This window comes from Myodes glareolus, chromosome 21 (assembly GCF_982192425.1).
Source record: "Myodes glareolus chromosome 21, mMyoGla1.1, whole genome shotgun sequence".
Classification (NCBI taxonomy): Eukaryota; Metazoa; Chordata; class Mammalia; order Rodentia; family Cricetidae; genus Myodes; species Myodes glareolus.
The window spans coordinates 58,356,108-58,376,954 of NC_142046.1; the positions used below are offsets into that span (position 1 = coordinate 58,356,108).

Genomic DNA, 20,847 nt, shown 5'->3' on the forward strand with positions numbered 1-20,847 from the left:
CCAGTGCTGTGGTTGTAGGCACATGCAGCCATGCCCAGCTTTTCCCCTGGGTGCTGGCAATTTGGTCTTTGGTCCTTCTGCTTGGCGCTTACGCCCTCTTACCTACTGAGCCACCTCTTCAGCCCCGCGTATTCTGAAGTCGATACACTAAAGCCAAGAAGAAATAGCAAAGGGAAGACGATGTTTTCAGGATGAGCATGAAACACTGGGTTCTATGCTTTTCTTACTCTAGTCTCACTGTACCCATACGCAAAATATTGTATGAAATGTCACATGTGATACTCAGAATATTTCTATCTTATTTGTGAGTGCTCTGCACAGTACTGACTACTGAATTCTTCAAAATCACTTGCAAAAAATAGTTACATTCTTCACCATAAATCTTTCCAAGAAATATGACCATGATGGTGCATTTTCTTCATGTTCTTCCCATGAGTGAACCTCCCAAATGATGTACTTTAAAAATTATTTTATTGGGCTGGAGAGACGGCTCAGTGGTTAAGAGCACTGACTGCTCTTCCAGAGGTCTCGGGTTCAATTCCCAGCACCCACATGGCAGCTCACAACTCTCTGTAATTTCAGTTCCAGGGGACTCAACACCCAATGTAAAACACCAATGCACATAATGTGTGTGTATGTGTGTGTGTATGTAATATAAAAAATATTTTTACATGTATGAGTGTTCTGCCTGCATATGTGTCTGCACACCACAAGCATGCCTAATGTTCATGAAGGCCACAAGAGGGTGTCGGATTCCCTGGAACTGGAGTTCTAAGTGGTTGCAAGCCACCATGTGGGTGCTGGGAACTGAACTTGGGTCCTCTGAAGAGCAGCCAGTGCTCTTAACCACTGAGCCATCTCTGTAGTCCCCTGAGGAATGCACTGGCCAAATCAAGCACAGCACAGCACAGCAAAGCATGAACTCTGATCCTACAGAACAGCATCTGTCTCTTAGACCACTTCCTAGGCTTGCTCTGGGGGACGTCGCAGAACACTGGGGTGGGACTGGATGTCCTCCTAGTTTCTGCCCAAAGTGTGGGGCTCTGAGTTCAAGCTCTAGGATGTGATCCCAGGCATTTTACTAGGGAAGAAGAAAGCTTCATTTTCTAAAGGTCTTGTGTGTGATATGTGTGTCTTAAAAATAAATCCACAATTGTCTCTTTAGCTACCAAAGTGGTACTTTGATGGTCTAATGAAGTCATTTTAATTTTTTTTCTTTTTTTTCTTTTTTTTTTTTTTTTTTTTTTTTTGGTTTTTCGAGACAGGGTTTCTCTGTGGTTTTGGAGCCCGACCTGGAACTAGCTCTTGTAGACCAGGCTGGCCTCGAACTCACCTAGATCCGCCTGCCTCTGCCTCCCGAGTGCTGGAATTAAAAGCGTGCGCCACCACCGCCCAGCTTAATTTTTAAAAGTAAATGGGAACACTGAAAGATGCTGGGGAACACTTAAAGCATAAAATCAAAATATCCTACCTAGAGGTCATAATCTCTTGACTGAACTTCTGGCATCTATAGGGCAACAGCCTTTGGACTTTCGAGGCAGGCTCCTAAGACTGTGGCCTCTGGAAATAAAGAGGGCCAACACAGCATGGACGCCATTGTGCTTGGCCCCAAAACATGCCACACCCAACCTGCACAGCTCCAGCCGCTTCATCTGTGAAGAAGAAATAACGTAACTCACAGTTGGCCCAGACACAGCAAGGCCACACGCCGGTGCCACAGGGCTTCCTATCTGAGGCAGCCTCCTTCCCATGATGCTGTTAAGGAATGAAAGAACATCGGTGTGCAAAGAGTCGAGTCAGCCAGAGCGAGGGGACAGTTGTCTCATGGCGGAGGGTGAACTCATCAATTTTCCATTTCCCCTGAGCCAGCTACCCCCAAAGCCTTCCTTCCGCACTCCGTTTAGAAGTGATGACATTTCTTTTCAAGAAGGCCTCAGCGCTTTAAGAGTACCTTTGATGATCCAAAACACTCGCGACCAATGCTCGCTCTGGCCGAAATGTTCACCCTGAGAACTGCTGCTATTTACTTTTCAAAATCTAAAAAGACGAATACTTGGTGCTAGCCAGCCCTTATCTTTGGAAGAATAAAATATTCATGAAAGTTCATAGCCAAAAGCACTCTTCAAGTAGAACTTCAAACCTGAAAAAAGGGCCAACCACGCCTTTTAATTCTTTCTAAATGTTTTATTTAAAATCCTCTGTGTGTTTCATTCCTTGGAATTCTGTCCTTCTATAATAAGCACCCTTGTTTGCTGTTTTAACCACTTACACAGAATATGGGGTTGCTTGGCGATGATGACTTCAGATCCACCTTGCTGGCAGTTCTAAGTTTGTGTTATCATCCACACTGGCCACGGCTCGCTCCCTGGGGACATGTTGGCAGTGACGGCTTCAGCCTGTGTCCTATTTCTAAATGACTTTCATTAATAAGACCCTCAATCACCACAAGCGCTTCAGTATGAGTCTCAAGTAAACGGCGCTGGGAAGGCAGATTGGAGCACCAATAGCATCCTTGCTTGAAGGATGGACTTTGTAAAATACTTCAAAATCCAAGTCACCAGCACAGGCGAGACAGCGAGTCAGAGGAGTGTGTGGCATTCCCTGTGGCGTGTCAGCGACCTCTGAGTTCACAGAGGCGGAGATGGTTCCTGGGTTTTCTCCTAAGGACGCACGCTAGGAGACGCTCATGCCTGTTCTCAAATGCCAGGCCTTTGCCCTCTCAAGTTCCTTACTTTACGAAAACTCATGGACTCTGTCCAATAAAAAGACGGCATGATCGTTACTGTAAGAAAAACACATCTCTGGGGCTGGAGAGATGGCTCAGTGGTTAAGAGCATTGCCTGCTCTCCCAGAGGTCCTGAGTTCAATTCCCAGCAACCACATGGTGGCTCACAACCATCTGAAATGAGATCTGATGCCCTCTTCTGGCCTTCAGGCAGACACACAGACGAATATTGTATACATAATAAATAAATAAATATTTTTTTAAAAAAAGAAAAGAAAAATACATCTCTTAGAGGCCTGGGGCTGAGTCCACTGTGACTAGCTTAGCCACCTGCCTCCCCCTGAAGTGACACCAGTTCTCCAGTTATCTGTCACGTTTTCATATTGGCAGCAACAAATCAAAGTTCAAGACATGGCCAGAGAGATGACTCCGCAGGTAAGAGCACTGGCTGCTCTTCCAGAGGACCTGGGTTCTGTTCCCAACACCCACAAGGTGGCTCACAGCCACCCGTGACTCCAGTTCCAAGGGATCTGGTGCCCTCTTCTGGCTTCTGCAGGCACTGGGCACACAAGACACACAGGCAGACATGACACTCGGACACGTACAATAAAATAAGAATGATTGAAAAGGAAAAACAAAAGAGTACACTGTATAATGCATACCTCTAAAGACAATACTAGGAGTTGGAGGCAGAAGGTTGATGTTAGAGGTTGTCCTGGGCTATACATTGAGACTCTTGTCAAAATATTTTAAAAAGGAAAAGAAGAAGGAGGGAAGGAAGGCAAAAAAAATAAAAAAATAAAAAAATAAAAAAAAAAAATGCTGTCCTGTGTGAGTAGATTCTGCTAGTCCTGGTGTGCTGGCCTCTCTAACTTTCATGTTAATATCTAGATTTTTTTCCAGGATTCCTATAGTATTTTCCCACAAAGAAGGTGATAACAGATTATTTAAACAGCCATTTCCATTCCTGAGAAAAAAAGAGAACAAATTCTCCTCCTCTATCCCCAACTACACACAACTGACTCCCTATAGATTTTGCTAATGTACATAAAAGTGCTCACAAGGTCTGTGAATACGTCCCCGCCTCTGTGTGCACAGCCACGCACAACCTTCATCATTTTCTGTGGTTCCTCGCTTTCTATACTTATTAATGTTATGTTCGACCTACATGTGGGAATGAGGCAACTCCCTCAATTTCTACAGACCTTTGACACCATCGTGTGGTTGTTCTGTGTCATTGCAACATCAACTCTAAATTTTTTTTTTCTTGCTCTTCTTTCTTAGGCCTGGAGAAAATGCACTTGAGGATAAATTTGTCATCTTAAGTAGATATGAGATGAAAGATGAGAGATCTCATATTCAATATACATATTTTAATGCTCGTAGTATCCATTGCCGTGTCTCACCCCACATGGTGTTAATAGCACTTTTGAAACTATAGAATGGTTTGGGAGGAAAAGCCACTGACAGAATCCTGAGGGTACTGAGCAGACACACGGACACCACATTTCACAACACTTCCGCTGACAATCCCTCTTCTCACCTTGTTCTTTTTTTCCACTCCGTCATCCTAAGTCCACTCTGCAAAGTTCCCCAGTGTTTCAACATTCTTAGCTTCCGTCATCCTAAGTCCACTCTGCAAAGTTCCCCAGTGTTTCAACATTCTTAGCTTATCCTGCCATCCAAAGGGTACAGGCCTTACACTCAAACTCAAAATTTCAAGGAGGCGGGGACTGGGAGATGGCTCAGTCTAGCCATAGGTAGTGCTTGTATGCTGATCTGAAAAGGTGGGGTGGACCAGCCTGCTCCTGCAATCCTAGCTTTGCTGAAGCACGAACAGGAGGATCCCTGGGGCTTCCTGACCAGTCGTCTAGACATCAGTGAGCTCCAGCAAAAAGGTAAGTTCCAAACAATCGAGGAACACATCCTCTGGCCTCCATCAGCACATACATGCACAGCGCACATGTACACACATGCACACACACACACACACACACACACTCTCTCTCTCTCTCTCTCTCTCTCTCTCTCTCTCTCTCTCTCTCTCTCTCTCCAGAAAGCCAAAAGTGCCTCTTGAACATAGGCAGGCTCATTTTCCATCTTGAGCTACCCCGTGACTGAGCAGCAGCCTCAGTCCTGCTCTTGCTGCCTGCCTGACAAGGCTCCCTTGTCAAAGCTATCTCTGGGAGCCAGGTTTGCCCTCCCCCCCCCCACAGCAGGGGCTGGTGGTCAGAATGTGCCTGGCTGCTTACAGCACCAGCGTCCAGACGTTCATGACCTCATTGCGGTTCACCTGCTCGCGAGCACGCAGAGTCTGGAAGAACAACGTACCTGAGCCCAGAACACAGTTCTCATTTCTGAACCAGAGAAGGAAGATAAAGTGAAAATTGTTATACTTAATTTTTTTTAATAAAACTGTTTCAAACCCTCCTACCCGTCTTCCCAAACTTCCAAACTTCTGCTTCTTTCCAAGGCTTTGTCCCGGGTCCTGCTCTGCCTTTCAGGGCGGCCAGTCTGGTTCTCACCCCGAGATTCTGAATCTTGCCTTTGCTCCCTGGGTCACTTCCCTGGCCTGCTGAGCTACTTTTAGCCCTAACATGTCAAGCTCACCTGAGGATTGTAAATTCCTTTCCAATTTATTACAGAAGAGAGCAAAATTAACCTTTTAGTCTTTCAACAACCGGAGAGCCGGGTGTTAGATGACGAAGCACCCTGGATGCTTTTCACTCTGCGCTCTGTGTCTAATCCCACGCAGGGAAGCACGGAACATGAACAGGTGCGTGGAGGCCTCGGGCTTCGCTTCGAGTCTGTGACGTCACAGGAAGTGGGCCTGCTTTCGTAGCTCTCTCTTTCCTCAAACACACTGAGAGGAAAATGTCACCAATGTCACCCGCTTGACACAAACTTAGGGTCACCTGGAAGAGGGACCTTCAGTTGAGGAACTGCCCAGTCCAGATTGGCCTATGGCCGTGTCTACGAGGCATTTTCTTAATTGCTAATTGATATACGATGAGCCAGCACACAGAGGTGGCTGCCACCGCGAGGCAGGTCAGCCTGGGTTGTAAGAGAAGGGCAGCTGCTGAGCAAGCCAGGGGCAGCAAACCAGCACTCTGGTTTCTGCTTCAGTTCCTGCCTCCTGGTGCCTGCCTTGAGGGCTGCCTTCCGCAGCCCTGGATGATGGATGACAACCAGGTAGCCAAGTAAACTTTCCTCCCCCGAGTGGCTTTCAGTGTTGTATCACAGCAGCAGGAAGCCAGCTTAGCACACCCACCTCACAAGCTGTCATTATTGCTGTCTTCCCAGGGGTGACCGCCAGTTCTAGCACATTTCTGATGCAGTCTGGATCCGTGTCTCAGAAACCCCTTGCTCTTATCCTGACCTTTCTTATCGCTAAACAGTGTTTGTGGCAAAGCACTGCCTAGGGCAAGATAAGAAGCGACTCCCTGGCAGGGAACACTTTCACATTCTGAGGAAACGGAGATCTCAATGGACCCAGAACAAAGTCAATTCCTCCCACCCAAACCCCCAGGCAACATGGTTCTCCAGAGCAGGTACAAACCTCCCTTAAGGACACAGCAAAACAAAATGTAAAACGAGTATTTGTCATTCTAGCTGGCAAACATCCTGCTTCTGCCTCGAAGGACAAGGGCATCTGGGTACCAGAGTGCCAGGCTTAACTCACTGGTGGGCGGGAGAGCCTGTGTGCAGCAGGAGCTGGCCGCACTGTGGACACAGGCTCCGAGTGAAGCTGTCACAACTACTCTGTGGCTCGGCTCCCACGCTAGACCCCAGCATCCACTAGGCACAAACTCTGCCAATATCTGCCCCGCCCAATCTGTATCAATGAACGGGAGGTAAGCACACGTCAGTGAAGAAGCAGTCCGCAGACTGCCTTGTTCCAAACACTAGCCTCTCTCTTTTCTTTCTGCGTTCAGTTCATTTGCCCTATTATATGCGTATCTAAGATTAAAAGCTCACGTTCTGGGTGCAGCGCACCCTCGACAGGTGAAATTCGGGTTCTGCGGCACAACGGTAGAGCATCATTAGGAAGGCTCTTATGATAACAAGATCTCCAGCTTCAGCTGAGAACTCCAGAATTGGTACCTTGCAGCTGGAGCCCAGACATATGCACACTGGCAAGCTCTCCAGGTAAGAGGTCTACAATCAGCCATTCACTCATTAACTGCTTTAAGTTCAATACGTACAGATCTTCAGAGAAGGAGAGCAGCGGGTGGGAGAGAGACGGTGAGGAAATCATTCCAGCACACGCTCAGGATAAAGATGATGGCTCAGCCTTCTGCTAGGAAGTCCACCCTACACTGACAATAGACCACTTACTTTACTATCTGAGATGCAAGAGTAAACTGAGCGTTCTTGCCAGCATGTGGCTGTTGTTACTATTGTTTAGACATTCTGAGAGTTAATACAATGAAACCTCATTGGTACCCACATTTTCCCAATGGGTAATTATAATGAACATCTTTTTAAAAAGAAAGGAAGGAAGGAAGGAAGGAAGGAAGGAAGGAAGGAAGGAAGGAAGGAAGGAAGGAAGAAAGAAAGAAAGAAAGAAAGAAAGAAAGAAAGAAAGAAAGAAAGAAAGAAAGAAAGAATTTATTAGGGATACAATGTTCTACATGTATGTCTGCCTGCAGGCCAGAAGAGGGCACCAGATCTCATTACAGATGGTTGTGAGCCACCATGTGGTTGCTGGAAACTGAACACAGGACCTCTGGAAGAGCAGTCAGTGCTCTTAACCGCTGAGCCACCTCTCTAGTGCTGATGGGCATCTTTTAAATACACCTATTGGTCATATTTTACTCTTCTGTGAATTTTTTCTACTTGTATTCTTTGATTCTTTATTAAGCTTCCAGTGTTCTTTATATATTGTCTTTTGTTTTTGAAATGTATGGTTTTCAAATATTTTCTTCCTTTTATAATTTATAGTTTCATCATATTCATATAGTATTTCATGAAACAAAAGTTTTAAACATTTGAATCTGTCCTATTAATCAACTTTCTATTTTATGAATCATCCATTTGGTTTTAAGTGGAATTTCACATTGTCCTATATCCCAGAGTCTCATTTTTTCTATAAGTTTTATCTTTATAATTTGCAGCCATGTCTATGACATTTTGAGGTAATACTCATTTATTTTATGAAATATGGCCAGTTTTTTTTTCCCTTGTCTACAGAGGTAACGAATGCCTGTGTTCAGCTCGCTTTTTCTCTTGTCTCCAGCCCATGGAATGGTATCAACCCACATTTATGGTAGGTATTCTCACCTCAATGAATCTATTCTAGTTATACCTCAGAGTCAAGGCTAGAAATTTGCTTCCATGGTGGTTCTACATCCACCAGTTGACAATCACGATTAAGAATCATAGAGTCCTTCCTCCATTGAATTTTTTTTTGCATGTTTATCAAGTATCAACTCAGGAGCTGTGGCGATGGCTCGCTGGGTTAAGGTCTTGCTGTGTAAACATGAGGACCGAAACTGGCCCCTAATTACCCGCTCAGAACTCAGTGTTGCTGTACTCATCTGAAACCTCAAAGCGGGGTGGGGGTGGGGTGGGGGGTGGGGGGGTGGACGGGCAGAGACAAGCAGATCACAGGTCTTATTGGCTAGCTCATCTATCGGAACTAGTAAGACTCAGGCTCATTGAGAAACCTTGATTACTCCACCCCAACGCCCTAGGCTAATAAAATGGAAATGATAGAGAAAGACACTCCGTGTTGACCTTTGACCTCCGCGTGTGTATTCAGTGGTGAGCACACATGTATGCATATGCATAAGCCCCCTCCCCTGCATAAACAAAATCAATTCAGTATGTGCATTGAATGTTTCTGAGCTCGGTGTTATTTCTCACTGATCTGCATGTCTATATAATCATTACAATCGCACTATCTTGATTACAGCAGCTGTCAGTCAGCCTTACGTGGCAGAGATTCCTCCAAGCTTACCTTGTCAACACTGTTTCAACTATTCCAGGGTTTGGGCTTTTTCCAACAAATTTTAGAATGTTCTTCTCTATATTTGATGCAAAACACTCATGAGATTCTAGTAGTAAATTTCATAAGCATACAGATGAGTTTAGGGAGAGTTGACTTCTTAAATATGTGGAGAATTCTAATCCATGAACATAGTACATGCCTCCATCTCTTAACGTCTTTGGGTTCTTTCTTCAATATTTTGTAATTTTGAGTATACAGAATCTATACATGCTTTTAAAAGACATGTCTGAGCATTTTATTTTACTGTTATTATCAATGGTGCTGTTTTTTAAAAACTGGCTTCTATACATTCATTTTTGGTCTACAGCTCCATGGTTTTGTATGTTGATTCTTATATAACCCTGATGAACTCATATGCTGGTTCTAACAGCCGTGTTACAGACTCCTGGGACTTTACACCTGACATCATGTCGTCTATGAAGGAGACTGACGCTTCTGTCTCCTCCTGTCTCCTCTAAGTCCCCTGTCTATGCTCCTGTTTCATTTCAGAGCTCAGGACTCCCACTACTGCATGATGAATAAGAGGTATTAAAGTAAAATATCTACTCTGTTCCATATTCCAGGGGTTAAACCTACAATCTTTTAGCATCAAGCTGTAGGCATTTGTAGATTATCTTAATTAAATTTAGATAACTATCCTCTATTCACACTAATGGGTATTGGAATTTAACTAACGGTGTCCAAGAAAAACAATGCATCAATTACCATAATCACATGAGTTTTCTTTGTTGACATATTGAAATATCTTGATTGATTTTTTAGTATGTTGACCTAACTTTATTTATATACCTCAAAACTCCTTGATCATATTTTAATTCATTTCTGAATTAAAATAGTTTATATTTTGAAAAGTTTTGATTCTAGATGCATAGTTGATATTACCTGATAGTTCTCTTTCTTCTATTATTTTTGTCTGCTTTTGGTATCAGTGTGATACTGGTCACATAAAGGACTTGACAAAGCATTTCTTCCTCCTGCCTTTTCTGGAAGAGATTTTGTAAACTTGATGTTAATTTCCCTTTAAATGCTCAGGAGAATTGCCTGTGGGTTCCAATACCACGCTACAAATGCCAACACCGTGAGACCAACATGAAGAAGAAGCAGCCACTTCCTAAAGTAATAGTTATCAAGCAGGACATCACTATGACTCCATCTTTCTCCTTCAAAACGGAAATGGCTACAAGCCCTAGCAACGTATGAGCAGCGAGACCTACTAGGGCAGTACACAACATACTCAGCGGTTTAAGCAACCTTAGTTCTCCGCTTCATGTCTGCAGTCAAGGTGTCTGGTGTGGGTCGGCTGCTTCTCTGCCCTGGGGAGCGTCTGCTTCAGGCGCAAGTTACAGTTAGTTATTTTCTCCTGTGTCTTCTCACACTCTCTTCTCCATAGATGCGTGCCCCTGTATTTCAGTTCCCTTAAGGTAGCAAATGATTTTTCATTTTAAAGGAATTAAAGGCTTTGTTTTCGCTCAATTATTTCTATAAAGACTGTGCCTCCAAACAGTGCCCGACTTTAAGGGCTCGGACTCCAGCACACGGGCCGTGCATTGTTGTTGTTTCTTTGCTGACTTTGTTTTGCTTTTGGGGTGGGGAACAAATTTCAATCATCTTACTCTCTGAAGCTAAGCAATAATGAACAACAACAACAACAAAAATACTTTTTGTTCCTTGAGTTCACACTGTCCTTGAAATTGCCAGCCTCCTCATGCTACCTGAACAAGAAAGAGAAGCCCCATCCCTCAGAGCCTGGCTTCTACGTGTCGAGGTCCCATCCCTTCCTGATTTTTACACTGAACTCTGGATCTGTTATCAAGCGCCCTGAACTGGAGCATACGAGAGCGGAGGGCAGAGTTTTATTAGGACTACAGCAGGCAGGGAAACAGAGAGACACACACAGATGAGGAATGGCGCGCGCGGCTCCCAGCTGAGGGCAAGCTGGAGACACCGCTATCTCACAAGGGAGCAGGGAACTACTCGGGGAGCCCAGCTGTGACACACAGACACAGCAAGGACGGCAGGCACCGACTTGGCAAGGCCAAGGGGAGACGATCACCACCATGCCTTCAGCCTCACCACGTCCTCATCTCCTGAGCTAAGTGGCAGGCTGAGGTAGAGCAGAGTGACAGTGGCTGTGTCTCGCTCTGCTCTAAACTCTAGGGGCCATGGAGCTAAATCTTCACCGAGATCAACGAGATGGAAGCTTTATGAACAGCATGTAATCTTCCTCATCCCGGACAAACAAGCGAAGGTGAGGAGCTATGGGCTGAGACCAGCGTTGAGGGAGCAACCGCCTCACAGGAAACAGCAGTGTGACCGACCAAAATAGAGGAAAGTGAGTGGGGGAAACTGACCTGAGGTCAGGCCCGGTCCTCATTGAGTAAGAGGCTCAGAACATTAAAAAACGTACATGTGCCACCCGCCAATTCCTGCTGTGCCACCCAGTATCCTGTGACAGAAACCTGCCCCTGTCATCAGGTGGCACACGCCTTTAATCCCAGCACTCAGGAGGCAGATAGATGTCTGTGGGTGCAAAACCAACCTGGGCTACAGAGCGAGTTCCAAGACCATTAGAGCTGTTACACAGAGAAACCCTGTCTTGAAAACCCAACAAAAAAACAAACAGAAAAAAACAAAGAAGAAACTATATAATTTAAATTACTAAAGTAACTATAGACATTAGGACTGAGATGTAATCTAAACCATTACTCGGGTAATTTGCTTTCTAACTGAGATATCAATTTTTAGCCTAACACTAACATACTCTTAACGTGAAAAATAATGCATACACATGCTTCTGTGAACAATTATAATTGCCAATGTGACAAATAAGTAGAAATGGGATGTGATTTTTCACAGTCATAAGCATGTATCTTATATCACGGTGTGATAAGCACAGATTACAGGAGTTAGCTTAATGAAGTTAAACTTATTTTACTAGGCAAAACCATGGTTGCATTTAGCTTTAAATACAAAAGTTGCTTTATTGGCCGCACATATTCATTTCCAGCTGTGGTCTATGTGTATCAGGGTACAGCAAACAAAATCAACACACCAACAACTGGCTTTCCTGCATTGCCTCACGTATGCCAAAGCCATGTAATGAACAAACAAACAGCTGTCAGAGGGGTTTGAGAGCCTTCTACCTCTTTTAGGGCGGATTTGTTCTATTTTAGAGACAGGGTTTCCTCTGTGTATGTAGCTATGGAGACTGTTCTGGAACTAGCTCTTGTAGACCAGGCTGGCCTCGAAGCCACTGAGATCCCCCTGCCTCTGCCTCTTGAGTACTGGAATTAAAGGCCTGTGCCACCACTGCCCAGTTCAAAGTGGGGGTCTTTTACAGCCAAAGAAGAAACCCACTCTGAGTGGGAACCTTCTCTCGAGATACCAGTAAAACCCAATTCTCACGAGTTCTGTCGGAGGAGGCCAGCTGAGCAGTGTTGTGGAGGAGGAGAGGTTGTCCAGGGATAAGGTGAAGGATTTGAAAGGCAAGTCAAATGCGAGAGATGTAAACTCTCCTCCTGGCGAAAGGGCGAGACGTGGGAACTCAGAGGAGAGGCTGGCTGGCCGGCTGAGGCGCCGGTTCCAGCTGTCAGCTCCACCACAGTACCGAGGGCAGCCCTCCAAAAGAGTAAGACAAGCCACGGGCGCTAGATTAACGCTTGCTGACGGGACTGTAGGTTGTTATAAATAAACGTTGTGGCTTTTTAGATGCCCTCAAGTAGGATGCCAACCAGTTGAAAGCAGACGAAGAAAGCCTCCTTCTGAGGGAGGAAGTAATAGTTACCACTGATTAGTTTCAAGCACAATTTCAGAAGCTCACCTAATATGGGGAAAGAGTAAGTCCACGGTCCAATGTACCAGTGTGTGTGCACGTGCATGTGTGCGTGCATGCGTGCATGTGTGTGTAAATTCTCTCAGGGTGAACAAACATATTCCTAGATTTTACCTCTAGAGAAACAGCCTACATTGTGGTAGTAGTTTTAAGATAATCAATACATTGCTCTAAAACCTTCATTTTTCTGTAGCAGAACCATTTTTCCAAAAAAAAAGGCAGTGTTGCGAGGCAGGGCCTGCTTCCTACCTGTGCTGGTGTTGGTGCCAGGGCAAGGGCAAGCGCTGGCCAAGAGTGGGCCTGAGCCCGGGGCTGGGGGCGGAGGCTGCCCATCGCTCAGCTGCTTGACCCGCTTCCGATGCGATTTGCCATCATAGTGGACCTGGGCCTGGGCCGCAGAGTTCAGCTGGATGTTGCACACGTCGCAAAAGGAGAAGAGGATCTTCTTTTTCTCCTTACTGCTCTGGTCCCCAGGCCGGTCGTTCTTTAGCCCCTTCTCTTCAAAGCCCCGCAGGAAAGCTGCCATATTCACGATTCCATCTTCACGATGGCTGTCATGGCTTGAGGAGTGCTGCAGGGCTGAAAGGAACGGAAGCACGAAGTCTATAAATTTATATGTGCTTTCTGGTCTTCCAGGGCTATTATAATTCACTTTTAATGGCTGAGTTCAGCAGATAGGTCTTCAAAAAATCTGGAGCATTTTATATCCCTCTCTGCCTCTCTTTTCTCACCCCTCCCTTCCTCTGTCCTTTGAACTCCTGCCTACCCAGGAGATCTTGGCTAGCAGGGGTTCTCTCCAGGGAACCCATTCTGAACCCAGAGTAAGAACAAGGTCTGGTCATGGGCAGCCAGAGACTGAGACGGTTTTCCTTCATGGTGTCTACCACATTGCAAATTCCATATCCAGGGATATATTTATCTTGTGTCTGTTTCCTTCACTAAGTATAATCTCTGTGAGGTCAGCAGCCTCGTCTCTGGGTGTGTTTCAGACCTAGAACTGAATCTTTTTACATAGTAGGCATATGAATATCTGTTCAAAAAAGAAAGGAATGTTTTCAAACCAAAGAACCCATTAAGACAAAAATGAACACAAAGTGCGTGTGTGTGCGCGCACACACACATACATGCACACGCACACGCACACACACACACACCTTCACACAGGCACACAGACTAGGATTGACAAAGACTAAAGCACAGCATGGCCACAACTTACACTGAATTGTCTTCTAAAAGCCCCTTCAGAAGTCTGCCGTCTGGAATTTGCACATATTTTCTTGTAGATGTAGTGAAGCAAACTGTTTGTAAATTTCCAGATTAGCCCATAAATATCAATTTAATCTTTGATAAACTTGAAATGTAGAGCATCTGAAATAAAAAGAAGAGAGATACCAAATTATAGTAAAGGGGTGCGTATGTTAAGAGTAACGCAGACTCCAGCAGAATTATATTTTAATATGCCAATCTTTTCTTTCAATTATTAGATAACAAAGAAGAATGATCTCCCTCCTAAGGGATTTCAAAAGGAATTTTTCAGTACCTTGAGACCCTCAGTTAGTGAAAGTTACCTTGCCTTTTTATTTATTTATTGGACAGTTACACTTTAAATTAGGTTAAATGTTCATTTCAGCTGATCCAGAATTGCTGGCATGTTCATGCCATCCATGTAAGTGTGCCAGCGTTTGGTCTCTTGGGCTGGGTGAGGAGTAAGCCACTCTTCGAGAAGATGGGTTGTATACAGGCACAGTGACAAACACTGCAGCGCCACACTCAAGGGACTAGGGAAGGAGCATTTCAAGTTCAAAGCCAGGATGGGCTATATACCAAACCTCATCTCAAAAATCAAAAATGAAAATAAAAACAAGGACAAACGACCAGCCAAGAAGGATGAAAAAGTCATATAAAAGAAGAATCAGGACTCATAATGACTTGCAATAGATTTTTGTGTATGGGATAAACTCAGGGGATTAAAATATATCGATGGCTTTGAGCGACAGTTTCATTCAAGTTGGCTTTGGGCTCTCTGGAAAGAAGGAGAAATGAAGCCCAAGTTCACAAGTGGTTGTGCACAGGCTCAATGAGAACTCAGACGGGTATGACCATCAAGACAGAAGTTGATTCCACATGCAGTATGCCAACTATATCTTCAACTTTACCCATATACCCAGCAGTGAGGACAGTTCACATCTTCTTACTTGATACAGAAAACATACTCAGCCCATGTAGAATCTTACCGGGTGCCACCATTTTAAGAGACTCTATTCCTTAATCAGTTTTCTTCCTTTAAATTTACACCCACAGGCTGGCGAGATGAAGCAACAAGTAATGACGCCAAGCCTGACAACCTGGGTACAATTCCCAAGACTTGCACATTGGAAGGAGAGAACTGACTCCACCTCCACACATGAAATGTGACATGCTTCCCCTATAGCTAAAGGTTGGGGGGAGTCCTACATAAATTATGCATAAATAACAAGTAAGCAATTCCCATACCTAAGCTGGAAAAATGAATTCTTATTAAGATGTGATTAATATGTGATTAAGATTGAATTACACATATACTACATATTACACATATTACTCAGAGCTATGCTGGTGTCGGTCACCTTTCTTAGCTGGACATTGACTTACAATGATCAGGTAGGAGCTCAAGCAAGAACGAACCTCTTAATTAATATTTCAGTTGAACCCTGACATGCTCACTGGACAAGGTAACTTTGTCCATCCCAACCACCAGGCACAGAGTGGCTCTCAAGCCTACTACCAACATGTTTCTGACCTGGCCTTCAAGGCTCTTAAGGCATGCACCCCACGGGACCCTTCAGCTTACTTCTGCAGTTAATGGTCCCATCACTGCCCTCTTCTCTTCCCTGAATGCCCTCCTTGTGGACAGGCAGTGCACCAACAACACACCCGAAGGCCCCAAAGTAGATAGATCTTGATGGGGGTATGACTGCCCAGGCAAAACCAGGTAAGAAATGTGCAACTGGCCATGGACCAGCCTGCCTCCACCAGAGAGGGAATAACTCAGGATGGGTAATGTATGTTCTCCCTTTTCTTGCTCTTATTGCCCCTCTAAACAAACTGATTTATCAGAGGAAGAAACTGGCACTTTATATGCCTTGATGAGACTCAGTTGTGACCCTTGCTTTTCTTCATTTTGCATGACCCCTTTTGAGGTGAGGAATATTCACCATGCTAGGAGCTGACTAAATATATTATGGGCCCATGATCAACTGAGTTTTTAGATTACTCATTACAACTGACACAAAAAAAAATCAATTAGATCAGATAAGGGCAGAAGTTATGGCCTTCGTCTATTCATTTTTTGAAAAAGTTTGGCATAGTATAAAAAGGCTATTTGATTCCTCCTGGATACTCACATATGTCTTAATTGGCAAGGTATAATTGTTAATCCTTATTCTTTTTAATTGCCTCCTGCAGCATTCTGATAGCAGTGGGCAGCAACTGAGGTGACTTTTCAGTGTTAATGGCTCTTAGGCATCCCTCTCTCAGTCATCCACAGGAGGTTAGCAGGCCTGGTTATCTGAAACTCAAAGGCCATGCCTAGTCCCCCAACCCTGGCAGCTCTCCAGGAATGAATGCTCTTCAAGGGATGGTACTCGATGATGGGTAAGAGCCTGTTCAGCAGGCCAGTCTAAGACAGACACAGTCCAGTCCCTCAGCTGTCCTGAGGCAGGGTCAACAAGGCCTGAGAAAAGAACTCAGGCTCCTGCTGAATGCCCACGCACTAAACAAAAAGGGTGGATATGTAGGAAGATAAGCTACAAGGTTGAGAGATGAGCCAACTTGGAGTCTGCCTGAGGGCCTAGCAACAGGCATGGTCAGAGGTCCTGATTGTGCCTAGTCAATGAGGGGCAACCACGCAATGTCAATGAACTGGAACGCAGCCTGGGTGCTGGGAGGAGGAGTATATAAGGGCTCCTCGTTGCTGAATACATAAGTCTGCTGTTTGTCTTTTGCCTGACTCCTGTCATCTATGCCATTGATGCCACACCGTCTTACCCCTCCCCCGAGCGAGTAAGGACCCAGCAACACAAAAGTACCTATAAGTACTTTTGGTTTTAGACTTCAAACCCACAACCTCGTCAGAACATCAGTGGCATATGAAAGCTATGTTCAAACTTTATCATACCCTCTCTTTAAATATCTAAATGGTAAATGAGCTGAATTGTAATGAGGGAATTAATGTTGCACCTCAGTGAGAGAACACCAATCCACAGTAAAGCAAGAAAAACAGGGACTTGCGAACCTCATAAAACTAGACTAGTCAGCAGACCCCTCAGCATCACTAGATCCCACTCAAGCAACTATTAAGACCTGTGAGTCTCCTAAAGGCTCTCAACACTTTCATCTGAAAATGTGAACTCTCTGAAGGTCTCTGGCTTTGCCCATCTTGTAAATAAACACAGTGTTTCATAGAAGCAAGGAGTCAATCATATTACTCTTCCTTTATATTTGAGAGTGAAACAACGGCCCTTTTGCATTATAAACAGTAAGTCAGCTGCCTCTGCTTTTGTGGCTACTGTAATTTGTCCCAGAAAGAAGTTACACTTTACATTGGTTTACTCATGTGTACTCTAGGCAGAAAATCGGGAGTCTGGAAAGTTTGTGCCTTCTCCTAGAGCGGCACACCTCAGGAATCCTTCAAGCCCCAGAACCACATCCCTGGGCCACTTTGGCAAGGGTGTGATGCCTTAAGCAATATTTGCCAACTCCTAGGTACCAGTTCAAGATCTTGTTTCAGACACCACATTTCTTTGACTTCTTAGGAGAAACAAAGCTGGTTCTCACTAACGTCACTTGCAACCAGAGTACATTTAGTCACAGAGGTCTTGGGAAAAGGACCTGGAGGTGGCAAATATCAGAGTCTTGACATCCGCATTGGATCCAAAATGATGTAATGCCCAGGCTCACACCATGTGTGAAGTGATGGTGTTTATAATGTCAACTCTCTGGGTAAGGGTAAAGTTAACAGTTGAGTCTAAGTGGAAGAAGAGAGAAAAATCTCACTTGCTAATTTAATTGATTTTTATCGGACTATCTTAGATGGCACGCTTTGTATGTATGCCCTTCGGTGCTGCTGGTTTTTGAGAGCAGTAAGCAATAGACTGCTTTAGGTGAACCAGGTGTCTCTGGGGGCAGGACAAGGAGAAGCAAATGGACAAAGTGTTCTACACTCTCGCTTTGTGTTATTCTGTGAGATGGCTTACACTTTAGCCTCCAAGAGAAAACAGCATATTCTAATGCAAGTTACAGGATGAGAAGCTGGGTGTGTGAGTTTCTGCCTTCAGAAAAAAGAACTGAAGGACCCAAACTGGATGATCAACATGTATCAGAATGATTTTAAATGGCCAAGAGGTGATTTTATTGGGCAAACTTTTCTAAGCTAAAATCGTTTTTTATTTATTTTCTTGAGCTCTACATTTTTCTCTGCCCTCCCCTCTCTTTCTCTCTCCTCCCAATTCAATCCTCTCCCATAGTCCCCATGCTTCCAATTTACTCCGGAAATCTTGTCTTTTTCTACTTCCCATGCAGATTAGATCCATGTATGTCTCTCTTAGGGTCTTCTTTGTTGTCTAGGTTCTCTGGGATTGTGATTTGTAGGCTGGTTTTCTTTGCTTTATGTTTAAAAAACACTTATTAGTGAGTACATATAATAATTGTCTTTCTGGGTCTGGGTTACCTCACTCAATATGATGTTTTCTAGATCCATCCGTTTGCCTGCAAATTTCAAGATGTCATCATTTTTTTCTGCTGTGTAGTACTCCATTGTACAAATGTACCACATTTTCCTTATCCACTCTTCGGTCGAGGAGCATTTAGTTATTTCCAGGTTCTGGCTATGACAAACAAGAACCAGAGTCCTTGTGGCATGATTGAGCATCCTTTGGGTATATACCCAAAAGTGGTATTTCTGGTATTGAGGAACGTTGTTTCCTAATTTTCTGAGAAACTGCCATACTGATATCCAAAGGGGCTGTACTAGCTTGCACTCCCACCAGCAATGCAAGAGTGTTTCCTTTACCCCACAACCTCTCCAGCATAAGTTGTCATCAGTGTTTTCGCTAAGATAAAATCTTATCTTTAGGACCAGTCCCGTGTGCAGAGCCATTCAGTGATCTTTATAATCACTTGTAGTAGGCTACAGGCTGCTTCAAAAGCAAAAGTGCATGCTGTATTCTGTAACACAGCATGGCCATGTCCCACCTTCTGAGAAGCTTCTGTGTACAATCTCCCATCGCCACAACCTACAGCTGTCACCTACAGTCCTCTAGGCGCTTCTCTTGTCCCTGCCTCTGCACTCCAAGATCCGTTATTCGCATATCTAGGACGGCACACAGTCCTTATGTGATCACTTTCAATACTAATCTAGGCTTACTGGATTTGTATAATTTGCAACCTCATTTAGTATAGGTTGATTATTGGACAGCTGGACACTAGGAAGTCATAGCAAATGAGATGTGTTGGGCAGGTCAGTCTGACAGAAACAACAAAAGAGGAAGGACAGATTAGAGCATGCTCTTTGGGAACTAATTTTTCATCACTGTTTAGATTTCAAGGTCCCCTGAAGATTTTCACACTATCCCAGTCCTTCCTCACCTTCTCACCATGATGTCTCAGTCTGAAACTCAGGCAGAGACCCCGTGTTGGACCAGAGGATATGCTGGCTGCCAACTCCAGGTCACACAGATAAGAAGAGCAAAGAGGAAATAGAAACAAAGGAACAAAAACACCTATCCAACAAAGACAAACTTAGAAATCAGAATCTAGACCTATAAATATCACAAATCCAGACACCTAGAAATCATCCTAAGAGCAAAATCAACAACAGCCAGGCAATATGTCCCCATCCGAACCCAGCATCCTACTATAGCAAACACTGAAAATTCCAACACAGTTCTTTCTAGAAATTGAAAGGACAATATTCAACTTCATATGGAAAAACAAAAGAACAAGGCTAGCTAAAACAATTCTATAAATAAAAGAACTGCCAGAGGTATCACCATCCCTCATCTCAAGCTGTACTACATACAGAGCTATAGTAATAAAAACTGCATGGTATTGTCAAAAAGCAGATCGAGAAGACTGAAGTGAAGACTAAGACACAAATCCACATACCTGATTTTTGATAAAGAGGACAGAAACATACAATGTAAAAAAAAAAATAAGAAAGCACCTTCAACAAATGGATCTGGTCTAACTTGATGTCTACATGTAGAAGAATGCAAATAGATTCACATCTATCACCCTGCACAAAACTTAAGTCCAAGTGAAACAAACACTCAACATAACAACAGATAGACTGAACCAGATAGAGGAGAAAGTGGGGACAACCTTGAACATATTGGCTCAGGAGACAACTTCCTGAGCGGAACACTGATAATGCAGACACTAAGATTAACAATTAATAATGGAGACATGAAACTGAAAAGCTTCTGTAAGGCAAAGGACACCATCAACAGGACAAAACGGCAGCCTACAGAACAGGAGAAGATTTTCACCAGCTCCACATTTGACAGAGGACTAACTTCCAAAACATATTAAGAACTAAAGAAACTAGGCATCAAAAAACCAAATAATCATTTTAAAAATGGGTACAGATCTAAATAGAGAATTCTCAACAGAAGAATCTCATATGGCTGAAAAACACATAAAGAATGTTCAACATCTTTAGCCATCATGGGTGCTTCCTAGTGCAAGCATAAAATGTTATTATAAAAATGATGATTTTTGAAAATTGTTAAATGTTATACAAGAAACAATTAGTGAAATGTTTTAAATAGAGGAATAGATTGACAGATATATAGCCCAAACTAAATAGATACAGAATATATACTTATTTTGATACCAAAATATATAAGTAGTTAAATGATTTTAGGATGTGCCATATTTATAATCTTCAGAGAATTATATAATATGCCTACCTTCATGATACTAAATAAATAATATTCAAGTACTACATTTAATTTTTATTTAATTTCATCACAGAATAAACTTTCCTAGAAAAAGAATACTATTAGGGAATTCTTCTCTTTGTGATATGTATCAAAGACAAAAAACCAGTTTTGCTAACTCAAAATAATGACCCAGGAGATAATTAAATACATTTATACTTATGATATAGTTTTTCATTTCTATATATCAAGATTATACTAAGGATATATTAAAAGTCATTCTTTCCAAACACTGGTTTCAATACTTGGCTTTTTATATTCTACTATAACATACAATATGTACCCCTCCATATGGTAT

At 43.5% G+C, this 20,847-nt stretch overlaps 1 protein-coding gene across 3 annotated transcripts in view; it reads right to left on the minus strand.

Moving 5' to 3' along the window:
• Znf385b (zinc finger protein 385B) overlaps positions 1 to 20,847 on the minus strand; it is a 394,076-nt gene that overhangs the window by 285,972 nt on the left and 87,257 nt on the right. For 2 of the 3 annotated variants that reach the window (XM_085680921.2, XM_085680922.2), the window contains exons 2-3: positions 13,787 to 13,938; positions 12,820 to 13,149 (exon numbers count right to left, since the gene is read on the minus strand). In XM_085680921.2, coding sequence (XP_085537047.1) covers positions 12,820 to 13,096 — 277 coding nt within the window. In that variant the 5' untranslated portion in view covers positions 13,097 to 13,149; positions 13,787 to 13,938. Of the gene's footprint in view, positions 1 to 12,819; positions 13,150 to 13,786; positions 13,939 to 20,847 lie in introns of those variants that run through there. The other variant, XM_085680926.2, reaches the window with a different exon arrangement.